General features: G+C 40.7%; 1 protein-coding gene across 1 annotated transcript in view; it reads right to left on the reverse strand.

Moving 5' to 3' along the window:
• The window catches only part of VWF (von Willebrand factor), a 117,868-nt gene that overhangs the window by 45,257 nt on the left and 59,934 nt on the right, over positions 1-12,677 (reverse strand). The window contains exons 25-30 of the mRNA XM_077178437.1: positions 12,201-12,357; positions 11,481-11,639; positions 10,436-10,571; positions 6,023-7,368; positions 5,446-5,565; positions 4,069-4,212 (exon numbers count right to left, since the gene is read on the reverse strand). Of these exons, the coding sequence (XP_077034552.1) occupies positions 4,069-4,212; positions 5,446-5,565; positions 6,023-7,368; positions 10,436-10,571; positions 11,481-11,639; positions 12,201-12,357 (2,062 nt within the window). The remainder of the gene's footprint in view (positions 1-4,068; positions 4,213-5,445; positions 5,566-6,022; positions 7,369-10,435; positions 10,572-11,480; positions 11,640-12,200; positions 12,358-12,677) is intronic.

Raw genomic sequence — 12,677 nt, forward strand, 5'->3', positions numbered from 1 at the left:
GTATAAAAAGGCATGTTAATCTGAATCACGAATATTGGATTGGGAGCAATCATGGACATCATGGAACTAACTGAATGATCACAAAGTGCCCTAGAAATATTTAAAATATATCCAAGAAATAAAAATGAAGATTCATCCCAGAATTAGCCAATCTGGAACACGCAGACATTTAATGTTTTGGTGGATGCCTCAGGGAAAGCAAAAACTTCCTAACAGAAACATTTGCAATTATTTTCTTTGGGTCTGTAGGGTTGTGACAGACAAGGGATTTCAATTAGATTGAGGTTCCTGCTGGGAACTCATAATCTGTGCCTTAAAGTGGCCTCAGTGGTTTTTTCTAACATTTCTGCAACATCTTGACCAAAAAAAAAGTACCACAAGAGATCTTAATCTCCCACAAATCCTGAAAGCAGCCTGGGAAAGGAACGATATAGGAATGGTCCCTCAGAACCTGAAGTGATACAGAAGCAGCCAACACTGTCTGGATGGTGTAAGTATTCCAGACTGCAACTACTTAACCAAGGACTTGTCTAACCAGGAACAACTCTCTACAATGATAATCACAGAATCATAAAATCACAGAATGGTTTGGGATGGAAGGGACCTTAAAGATTATTTCATTCTAACCCCCCCTGCCATGAGCAAGGACACCCTCCCACTAGACCAGGTCCATAATCCTGAAGCTGGTCTTTTTATCTTAATTTAGGCTCTTCACTTGGCACCTAATTGGGATTTTTCACTGAAAATAGCAGATTATTTTCATTTTGAAATAAAGTTCAACATATTGAAAACTGATCCTACAGTGCTTTAAGTGGTCAGTTCTTGGCACATGAATATTGACATTTTGGCATTAACACACATAAATTAACGTGTGCTGAACTTTTCATGACCAGCACAAACCTATCAGTCCCACATCACTACAGGCCCCAAAAACATCTCCTCTACAGGTCACAAATCCTGCATTTCTCTTACCACCAAGGGCTTCTGATGAAGCCAGACTCCACCAGAAGCTCATTTAACTCACAAACCTTGTAAGAAATGAACTAGAAAAAAAAAGCAAACAAAAAAATCCCCTGAAGGGCAGTTAATTAAAACAGCTTAAGGAAGATACTAGTGGTACCTAAAAATGGCTTCAAAAAGGAGCTGGCACCACCAGTTCAGCAATATTTGCGGGGAACAAGTGAAGGCCTCTGTCAGTGGGTGGGAGCCTTCTGATCAGGACAGCTGCTGGCCTTGGGTGACAGGGGGCAAGATTTTGGAAATTTGATATAGAGTGCAACATTTGGGGAGAGATATGAATAAGGAAAAGTGTTATGGGGTGTCGCAGACATTTTTTATGAAAAGTCCTTTCCTTAGGATTTTTCCTCCTGAGAAGCTGAGAGGCCTCAGGAACAAAATGTAAACATTGATTATCTGCTGCTGTGGAATGCAACAGGTGGATCTTTGATTGGCCCATGTTGGTTCTTTCTAATTAATGACCAATCACAGCCCAGCTGGCTTGGACAGAGTCCAAGCCACAGGCCTTTGTTATCATTCCTTCTTATTCTATTCTTAGCTAGCCTTCTGATGAAATCCTTTCTTCTATTCTTTTAGTATAGTTTTAATGTAATATATATCATAAAATAATAAATCAGGCCTTCTGAAACATGGAGTCAAATCCTCGTCTCTTCCCTCAAACTAAGACCCCTGTGAATACGGTCACAATGGGGAGCCTTTGCTTCCAAAACCAGAGGGGAGGTTTAGGAAAAAGACATTCATACCTTCTGAATCCTGACAGCAAAGCTGAATGCTACTAATAAAATATATTAATAATGATGGAAAGTTGGAGGAAGAATATAAATTTAAGGTAGTTTTTTTTTTTTTTTCTTGGAGGGGGGAAATATTTCTTTCCCTAAAGATGCTTTTGTACACTGAGCCACATAGAGCATACTTCCTCCAAATTTTGAGGCTGAGGCAGGAAAATGTCAGCTTAAAAGAGCAACTTTTACAAGGGCTATAAGGAAGCAAAAGAATGTTTTTATAAAGTGTTAAGCAGTATTTACTGTAGGGATTGCTCAATCTGCTCCCTGTGACTCTCCTAAACACCCACAAATGCTGAACAGAGACACATTTATGTGATTCTCAGTTGTCTTGCACACATCACTTTAGCGTTTAATTAGTTTCCTTTTTTTTTTTTTATGGTTGTTTCTTATGTGAAGTTGTACACTATTTCATGATGTCTGAATAGCCCCAGAGGTGCTTCTTGATAGGTTACTTGAGCCAAGATTCGCCTGATGTTATTGAATGGCCCCACTGCACAAGCATGGGAAAGATTTGTAGTATAAGCTGCTTTTTCTTGTTCTTTTTATGCCCTCACATACTCAGTAGTTTTTCATAATTTCTTTTTACTAAAATCTCTCCTGGAGTTTCCTTATGGCTAAATAATGCAGGAAAGGGAATGCTTTCTACAGTAAGATTTTTGCAGTGGTAGCAACAATTGGCCTCTGCACACAGAGCTTTTTGAACCAAAAAAGCACGATTTGGATCAACAAAGATGGAATAAAGATTTCACTGAATTGTTCTTCTATCATCAGGCAGCCAGTGCAAATAAGAAGAAACAGCTCTGGTCTGATAGCAATGGTATTTTTTGCTGGGTAAATTCAGATCAAGCAAAGGCTAGAAAAGATCTCCTAAGAAAATGAAGCATCCAGACTGGGCCATCTACATTTGTCAAGCAGCCTCTGCATTTCCAGAGGCCCGAGCACAGACAGAAGGGCCTGAGTGACCATGCACTTCCTGGGAATGCTGTCTCCTGCACAGCCAGCCACATTCACACACATCACAAGGTGCAACACAACACCATATTTTCATGACTTCATTTGAGAGGAACTACTTCTACTCTATTTCACTTTCATTCATTATACCACATCCTCGATCATGGTCTCTGAGCATTTTCCAATGAGACATAAACAAATCACTAATGAGGATGTCATGTGGCTGCCTGTCCCATTTCATTTCCCAAAGGCAGTGTTTGCTCTGTTTATCCTGCAGTTCCATGAGGCTTTCTCTACACATTACACGGAAGGCTTCACAAAACTTATCTATTTATATGCAACAATTCATCCCACAATGAGCCTGTAGAAGTCTCATCAGCCATCTGGTATTTTTTATTTCTCCAGGTTGAGAAAGCAATCAGAGCTAATCCTCCTGTGAACTATGGAAGTCAGGTTTTATTTCACACTTCTCTGTACAAATAACTTTTTGTAGTCCAAAGACTCCAAAAATCTAGATATTCCTCAACCCTTAAAGGACCCTGATGCTAGGTGGCTGCCAGAGTAAATGTGGTTCCAATCCAGAAGAACAAATTTCTCAGGGTAGCTGGTGTAAGATGCTGTAGGAGAATAGTTTTTTGCTGAACCCTGCAACTGATATTTGTGTGTGCACCAAGTTTCCACAGACCAGTGGGAAAGCTGATGTTTTCGCACATGAAAATGGAAGTGGACCTGTCTGTCTGGAACAGAAGATAGTATTTCACAAGTAACTCTTCAGCTGAGATGTTGCCTCAAGCAATCCTTGTTCTCTGCTCCCTGGCACCATCCCCAGTCTTCTGTCAGCCCAAGTCCCTGTGGAACTAGCATGGCAACTTGGGTAAAGGAAGTGAACCATACAGAATATAACTCTTGTTTTGCTATTTTTCAACGAGATGGGTTACACTGGCTCAGCACAAACATCTGGTAAGGGCAGCTCATGAAGCCAGTATGAGCAGCTCTGCTCCTAAATGTCTAATCAACTAAACAGCACTGAAAGGTTAACGATCAAAGTCCTTCTTCATTATGCTTTGCTTGCTTGAAAGATATCCTGAGCATTACTTCAAGGCTTCTTTCCAAAATACATTAAAGACAAACCATAATTTGTGTAACCTACGAATACATTTTAATAGAGAAAACTGAACCATAACAAGAGGTTGAACCTTAACAGGAAATGCCACCACAATGACACAATATATGCTTGTAGCCAGCCTGTATTTAGCATTCCATGTGGTTTTGTTCCTCCTCTTGTTTAAACACCAATGTTCACAAAATCACTCACCTAATCTGGTAGGACCTTGCTCCCTTTGTTGAATAGACTGCACCATCTCTACAAGCCTGTCAGTCTCTTGAGGCATGTTCCATGAAATTTCTAGATTATTTTCCCTGGCATACTGAAGAACTGACACATGAATTGAAGAATTGCCTGAAGCAGAAAATAAACACTTTAGGCAGTGCATGTGAATGTCTTAAAATAAATCTAAAGAAACGTTGGCATTGTGATTTACATTAGGCACAACTGGACAATGGTTTTCCATCAGAGTGTGAAAAGACCAAAACTGAACTATTCCCTGATGAAAAAACATCCAAGTACCGCTGGAAACAGTTGCTTTTCTGTCAGGAGTCAGCATGCAGTATTTTAGCCCAGATCAATATGACAGTAACTGGAGAATTTTGTTTTCTTGATCTCCATTCAGGATTATTTCTTTTCCATTTTAAAATTATCTAAACACCCCCACTTTTTTTTTTCTCTTAACATGCACCTTGTTTTGCACAAGCAGTAGATTGATGCTCCATTTGTCAGATGGGCCAAGCTCCCTGGATTGTTTCATGCGCAATTCCCTCTTTCATACAGCACTGGAGTGATGTGCATGGAACAAAGTCGAATCCAGGGAGCTTGACCTGTGAAGGGGAATGAAGATAAATTCCAAATTATTGTCCTCTCTAACACCCTGATTATACATTATGTAAGAAGTACAAATAAAACTATTAACAGAGCATTTATATAGACAGTTTGAAATACCAGATTTGCAAAATTAAACCAGGCAAAATGTTGTCTATAGTGATTGGCTATACTTCTCTTCATGGCCTCCTACTGAAGGTATTTATGTATAGAGCACAATGAGTCTTTATCAATGCTTTGTAAGACATATATGAACACTACCAATAACAGCAGTTGCTCCATGGAAATGGTTTAATGCTGGATCAGAAAAATATAATTCTGACTAAAAAAAAAATCCATGTTTGTTAAATACAACTGGGAAAACAAAGGATGCAGATGAACTTGGTACAACCCATACAATGTCTTAAACTGCTCCCTGTGCTACATGATCCCTTCATGTATGTGCAGGATACAATGCATTCTGCCAGGGGGGCTGCACTGATAATGAAAGATAAGGAATGGCCTGACCAGAGGTGTACCCCCCTATCAGTACACACTCTACAAGCACAGTGAGCTTAGCACACCCAGAAAGTGTCAGCCATCCCACAGGGCTCTGGAAATAAACATTGAGCGGTCAGTGCTTTGAGGGATTAGAATGAGAAATTTAAAATTAAGAATTGAAAAACCTCTAATGAGAAGCTGGTTTGTACCCTACAAGCAATTTCTTTTGTTTTACAAAACATATTTCTGTGTTTGAGCTGAAAGGCAGATACATACCAATCACAACACTTTCAATAAATGTCTGCACAAAGTTTTTCATTTCCTCAAACTCTGATGCTCCAATATTCAAACTTCCATCCAGAAGAAACATGATGTCCATGGGTTTGTTGCACAACTCTGAGGGTGAGAGGGGGAGAGAAAAAAGTTATTTTATATATATAATAACCAAAATTAATATCTGCTAGTGTGGTAGAAGGAGAAAGGGTAGGTACAGTTGCATTTTGGGAAAACAGAACAGGATAATGACCATTTGAAGTAATTAGTGATGCCCCTTGAATGAAAGCCTTGAGATTCATATCCAGTGGGATACATGGATATTTCAATTCCTGCTGTTCTACTGATTCTGTTCTAGTCCCAGTGGACTAAAACAAAAAACAAACAGCAGATGACAACAACAACAAAAAAACTCAACTCAAACCAACAACAAAACAAAAACAAACAAAAAACAAGGAATATGAGAGCAAGACACCAAACCAGATAAGGGAACCCTTCAAATTTCAGTGATGCACAGGGTAAACACAAGAGACCCAACAGAAGAAAGAAGAAATCACACAGAAAATTCATCCAATCTTACCTGTGATTTCAGTCCACAATCTCATCCCATGAGTGCAGCACGACTGCAGTACTAATTCAGGTGCCTCTTCAATAAGACTGTTATAACTATTCAAGATAATTGGGTCATTAGGCTGACTGATCTTTCTGAGCTCTTGGATATTAGCACTGGGGGTTATGCCTATGGGAATAACATTTATGCTCCTGGGAGGTCGTGTAATAACATCAGTGGAAGGACTGGATGACACCATATATACCAAGTGAGGAACATCTTGCCTGCCTCCATTCACTGATGTAAATGTATGTTTGGAAATATAATCAAGGGCATTGCCAGTGTTGGTAGCCCTCCCTCCCTGGAAGGGTATACTCCTCACTTTCTCGATAATATTTTCCTTTGACTGTATTTCCCTAAAGGAATACTCCAGACTGACAGTCTCTGAATACTGCATGACTGTAACGTGAATATTTTCCTGTCCCACATTCATCCCTGTGACAACCTTCTCAATGAATTTCTTGACCTTATTGAAGTTTTCCTCCCCAACATTGTCAGATCCTTCCACAATAAAAGCAATATCCAGCCTGTTGGGATGGGACTTTTCTGAAAGAGGTGGTAAGGCTGTGAGTCCCAAAGGGGGGAATAGGACACTGGACGTGGTTGGAGCAGATGTAGCTGGTAACACAAGATTTTCTTGAGGTCCCAGATCGCACAGGTGATCAATGAGGAAGTCTCTATGATCCATTAGCTCCAACACATTGCTCACTAGGAAGGCTCTGCTACCTGGAAACATTTTTGCCATGAATTTGACTTGCTCCACATTGATATGTGGCCCAATCCCCACGGGTATTACTGTGATGTCTCTATTCTTCAAAAACCCAAGCATGTCGCGGATTTTTTTTTGAGACCTGCTTGCTATAAATATCACTGCAATTTTGGCAGCATTGGTCCTCTCTGCTTTTCCAAACACATGCAATGCAGTGTATTTAAAGACTTCATATGCAGATGCTTCTTTATCACCTGTGTATTTTATGTTCTGGACAATTCTTCTCATCTGGGAATTTGTTTTGATATCTTTAAGATTAAGATAGATGGTGGGACCAGCCCTATACACCAGAATTGACACTCGGATTTTTTTCTGAGAGATGTGGAGTTTTTTCATCACACCAATTATGAAAGTCTTCAGCTGTTCAAAGTCATCCTCTGAGAGTTTATTGGAGCCATCGATCAGGAAGGCCAAGTCCATCATCTTGCTGCATGAGTATGCACTGGCTGGTAGCTCAATGTCCTCCTCTGGAATAGGTGTTGTCAGAGTTAGGATGTCCTCCATGGGCTCACAGTCCACACAGGTTAAGTTCTTCCCTTCACACAGACTACAAAAATCATCAAATCAGAAAAACATCAAATTTAACTGTAAAAAGCAATGCTTATACCAACAAGTCATCCACACAAGTCATCCACACATTATAAAAGAACACCAATGCAAAACCAAACATCTCAAAACCACAATGAAACCAAAACATGATGTGAATAATTTTTCCCCCCACCCCAATTCCCCACTACTTTCCACATGATATTGTACACCTAAATCCCCTGCGTTCATGGATGTTTGTTTAGATCCCGGAAACATGACCAACTATGGTGTGTTTGTCTGAAGAAACTCCTTAGAACAGTCTTTGGCAGAAGGGGTAAAATTCTGGGTCTGGAAACTGTTTAGGAACCACTGAGTATCAGCAGTACAGAAACCAACTGGTTGGACTGAACTGGCTGATCAGGTCTGCTTCACAAGGAACCAAAACATGAGGAAAACTGCAGGCAGCGAATGCCAAGTAAAATCCTAGAGTAGGAGAGATGTTTTACCTTTGATATGACTCAGCGAACTCTGTGCAGGGGCCAGGTTTACACAGATTTTAACCTTACTGAAATTAACAATCTTTTTTCTACCTCTAAAGTGCTTTACTTTCCTGGTGGTTTTTTTCCTGACTTCATTTTAGTTTGGATACAGCTTTGGCACATGTTCATCCTCTACTCCTTCTCTTATCTCTTTTACCTTCCAATTGTTTACCATGATTTCTTCTTCAGTCCAGTTTCTCACATTAAATGCTTTATTTCAACCATAGATGTTATCTCTTTTTAGTCCTATGTCTTCCCTCACCATTTCTACTCACCTCCAGTAGTACATTTTCCCCTTTCCACCTCAGCTCCCAATTTTCTTTCCCTCCCTTATTCATCTTTTCCACTATTCGTCCTTCTGCACCACCATGAGCTTTTTCACCTCTGTCACCCTCCACCTTTTATGAACTCATTTAAAATTCATCCATCTTTAGCAAGGCTTTAACACTTCTGCCCATCTAATTCCTGGCTGCATATTTCTCTTTACTTCCTAGAATCACAGAGGGGTTTGGGCAGGAAGAAATCTTTAAAGTGTATCCTGTCCAACTCTCCTTCAATGAGCAGAGACATCTTCAACTAGATCATGTTGCTTAGAGCCATGTCCAGCCTGACCTTAAATATTTCCAGAGATGGGACATCCACCACCTCTCTGGGCAACCTGTGCCAGGGTTTTACCAATCCCTTTGGTAACTTCTTCCTTATGTCTCATATAAATTGAACATCCTTCAGCTTAAAACCATCACCCATTGTTCTGCCCCAAATGGCCCTGCTAAAAATTTTGTACCCATCTTCCTCATAGGCTGAAGCACTTAAAGGTCACATTAAGATGCTCCCAGACCCTTCTCTTCTCCATCCTGAACAATCCCATCTCTCTCTCTGCCTTTCCTCACAGGAGGTGTTCCAGCCCTCTGACCACCTTCGCTTCTCAGAGAAAAGAACATTCCGGCACTGAGGCAGGTGGAACAGAACTAGTCCATATATTCTCCTTATCTTACTGGACAGTCCAAGGAACAGAGTAGGAAAAAGAGTTACAAACGAGTAACCACCAAAAAACATTTGCTTGCACTGCCAGAGAAAACCCAGGGTGTACAAACTACATGTGTCAGTTCTGGAAGAAGGTGCCATTTTCCAGGAAAAGACTTAATTTTACATGTGGCACTTTCATTTAAGTTCTCTTAACAGAAGTGTTTTGCTCTTTTCGAGCTCATTTTAGTGTTTTCCTAATTGCAGAATGCACAGCTACTTTTGGCATTAACATACAGCAACAGAAGATTATTCTAATCCTCGTATGAACAAGACTCTTCTAGTTTGCAATTTCTTTTGGATGTTTGCTATGAAATTCATTTTTGTGCAATATTTTCTGTTGTTTGTACAGATGGTGTAGGCATCTAAATTAGGTGACAGCTATGCAAACGGATGTTTCTCTAGTGAGATAAGTTTTCCTAATGTCCTGAAATCTTTTGTGAGCAGCAGCCAGTGTATCAACATTTAAGATAAATTATTATTAAGAATTACAGAAATTAGAGAACAGAGACCCATTTAAGAAGACTCTTTTTTGACCTTTTGCTCTTCAGGGCTCATCATATATACTGTCTAAAAGTATGTATTTAATTGATGAGCCTAACAGTCTCATGCCCTGTGTTTATAGCTCAGTTGCACACCAGCCCTGGGTAGAGAGCAGGAATTGTAAGCTTTTACCTATTCTGAGCTTCTGTGAGGTTCAGAGCACTTGGAGGTACAGTGCTGGTTTGTGATAATAGCTGCTGCAGTTTTACAACTCAGTTTCCATTAAATCTGATCAGTTTACAAGTTGGAAAACTCTCTTTTATTCACAGCATTATAAATCACTAGTGAAAATATCCATCCATGGTCGTCCAGACATCCAGAGAATGACAAATTTTCATAATATGCCACAGGGCATTCAACAAAATGCAAACAGTCTCTGCTGCATTGCAGCTGAAGGCCCTCATCCTGCACAGTGCACAGTAGTGCACATTCTCTGCTATTCATTTCATCCTATTAGGAAACACCTGTATGCAGGATCAGACCATGAGTATCACCTTAATATCTCATGGAAATTGGTTTTCCAGTAATGGGACACAATTCCAACTGCTAATAATCTCAGCAAGTTCTAGACTGAGTGCACATTCAGACCTTGCACCTCACATAGGAATTTTCTAGCACTGGCAGATGGAAGGAGTCTAACAGCTTTATTGATGTTGAATCACACATTGCACATAAAGAAGTTGAACATCTGAAGCCAGTAGGGCCACCAACACAGGGAAAAGGCCTTTTTTTAGAAAGGAATTTCTAGATTTTACTTGCTTCAATTAGGTTGACATCCTATAATCCCTACTGCTGTCATTGAAAAACTTCAGCCCTGGGTTCTCTGTGAAGGGGTATTGACATAAAAGATGGTTTTCAAGCTTCTTTTTGAGTGATATATTTAAAGTTACATCCATTTACTTATTCATGAGGATGTACTTCATCCCTGACCCTTCATCCTACACAAGAGGGATGCTGGTTCCCTGCACAAGCCCATCATACCAAGACTGACAGTGCTGTGGATCATCTCTGTTCAAAACCACTCTCTTTCCATGTGGGATACTGTCACCTCCAACTGCACACACGGGACAGTCTTCTGGACTGACACAATCCAGGGACAGCTCATCAAGGATTTTCCCTGTTTCAAAACAGCAGAGCAATGTAAAGATGCCAGTTGTCATGAACTGTAAAACTAATCATGGGGTTAAAAACAAAACAGTGCTTCTGAGGTGGGCTCAAACCTCCTGAATACTCTGCTTGGTGTTGTGGCCACTGCCAATTTGACATAGAGAACTATCTCCTTCCCTCATAATGGCTTTTATTTAGATATTGAAACCACCTAACCCAGTGTATACTTTCAACAGCCACACAGAAGGTAAATATATCTTCAGAACAAAACATGGAAGATGTCAGGGTATCAGTAACATCAGGGGAAAATGGCATTTTCCATTATACATGTATATTATTTATTCCTCCTCCTATCCTCTACCTTGTTCTGATCAGAAATAGCAGGGCCCAGAATAGCTACTCGAGATCTTAAAATACTTTATTGCTTCCCTTCTTCATTTTCTTCTCCCTGTCCCATGTTTCCTGTACTTTTTCCTTTCCCTTTTCCACAAGGTAGTTGTTGGAATAGTTCATCTGGAAGCTCATGCTCATGGGAGGATGACAGCTGGGCACTCTCAGGAGCATCTTGGAGGTAATAAGCAGGTAAAGGCAATGGGTTTCACTACTGTAGGTGCTCTCGAGCAGAGCATTTTATCAATTTTCAGCACAAATTCATGCTCTACTTTAACCACAAAGTCAACAATCCCACACAGCCCCTAATCCTCCAGTCTCATCAAGCTGATCCCATCCTCTCTCATCCTTGCTGGCAGGGGTTCACACTCCTCTTCTGGGCACCACTTCATGCCCATTTCACAAATCCAAACTGAGATTTTGCCCAATCACCTCCCTCCTCAGGCTGTAAGGAATTGTGGTGAAAACACATCACTGAACCTGTTAAGAAGAAGAAAAGCTGTTTAAATAAATCAAAATATGCACTTACCTGCAGGACAGTGCACGTGGCATCCTTCCACACACTGCAGAGGACACTCTAAAGCCTGGGGGTGTTGGCATGTGACAGGACAAGCAGGTCCACAGCTGTTATATCTCCATTCACACTGATAATCTAATTCCTGTTTATTCAAGTCCTCACAGCTTTGTGCTATGCAGGGACAGAATCAGAGGCAAAAAAAAAACCAGAAAAGTCAAACCAGAGTGTATATCCACCATGCCTCTCAGAACTATGGCACCAAACATTGTACAAAGTGGACCACATATATCTAAAAAAATAAAGATTTCCACTTTTAAATAAAGATTATTGTTTTATTATTGTTTGACTACAGTCAGGGCAGACCACCTTTTCACACTTACATCTTTTTTCACACAATGAACTACATGCTTTAGACCAGAAATTCTTAGGTTTGATAACAGCAAGTGCAACACAAACTGCAAACTTTAATTGATGCACATGTACATATATATTACTGAAACTATTTCTTCATCTAGACTTTGTACCACAGGCTACTATATCCCCTGATTGATGGAACAGGTTTGCCAGGTACAGAAATAGAACAGGGAATGGGAGTGTCAGAGAGAGCTGCTAGCCCAGCCCCATTAACGTGAAATTCTCTGCATGTCAGTGGGAACAGAGCTAAATCTGACCAGTCTGAGCCAAAACCTTGCACGTTTGCACCCAGTTCTGCCTCATGTTTTCTGTACTTACGGCACAGAGTTGGTGACCTCCAGTGAACAGCCACCCCTTTCTGTGCGCAGGCATGCGCGTAGGCCGCAACAGTGTCACAGAAACATGCGCAGTCCCCAACAGACTCACAAGCACAGGTGTCATACAGGCAAATGTCAATGTAGGGCTCTGGATTCACCTACAGGAGAGAAGGGCAAAGGACACTCCAAGTCCTTCATCTCCTCCCTATACATATTAACCTTCAGATGGTTTGGCTGCTCCACTTGCCAAGGGTCAAGGCGCCACATAAATCAGTGCAAATCTTTCTGCTGATGTCAGCAAGGACTGCAGTTTGCAATCACTTAATATTTTTAAGCCTTGTCCCCATCCCTCTCATGCAGCAGCTTGGGTATAACACAGCCTGAAAGGCATTGCATTGGCTCAACTCCCCCTTCCCTCAAATCTCAACCCCTAGGCTTCACTTCATGTGCAGTCCCTGGACCATACAGTAAAATTTCC

Source organism: Agelaius phoeniceus, chromosome 5 (assembly GCF_051311805.1).
Source record: "Agelaius phoeniceus isolate bAgePho1 chromosome 5, bAgePho1.hap1, whole genome shotgun sequence".
Classification (NCBI taxonomy): domain Eukaryota; kingdom Metazoa; phylum Chordata; class Aves; order Passeriformes; family Icteridae; genus Agelaius; species Agelaius phoeniceus.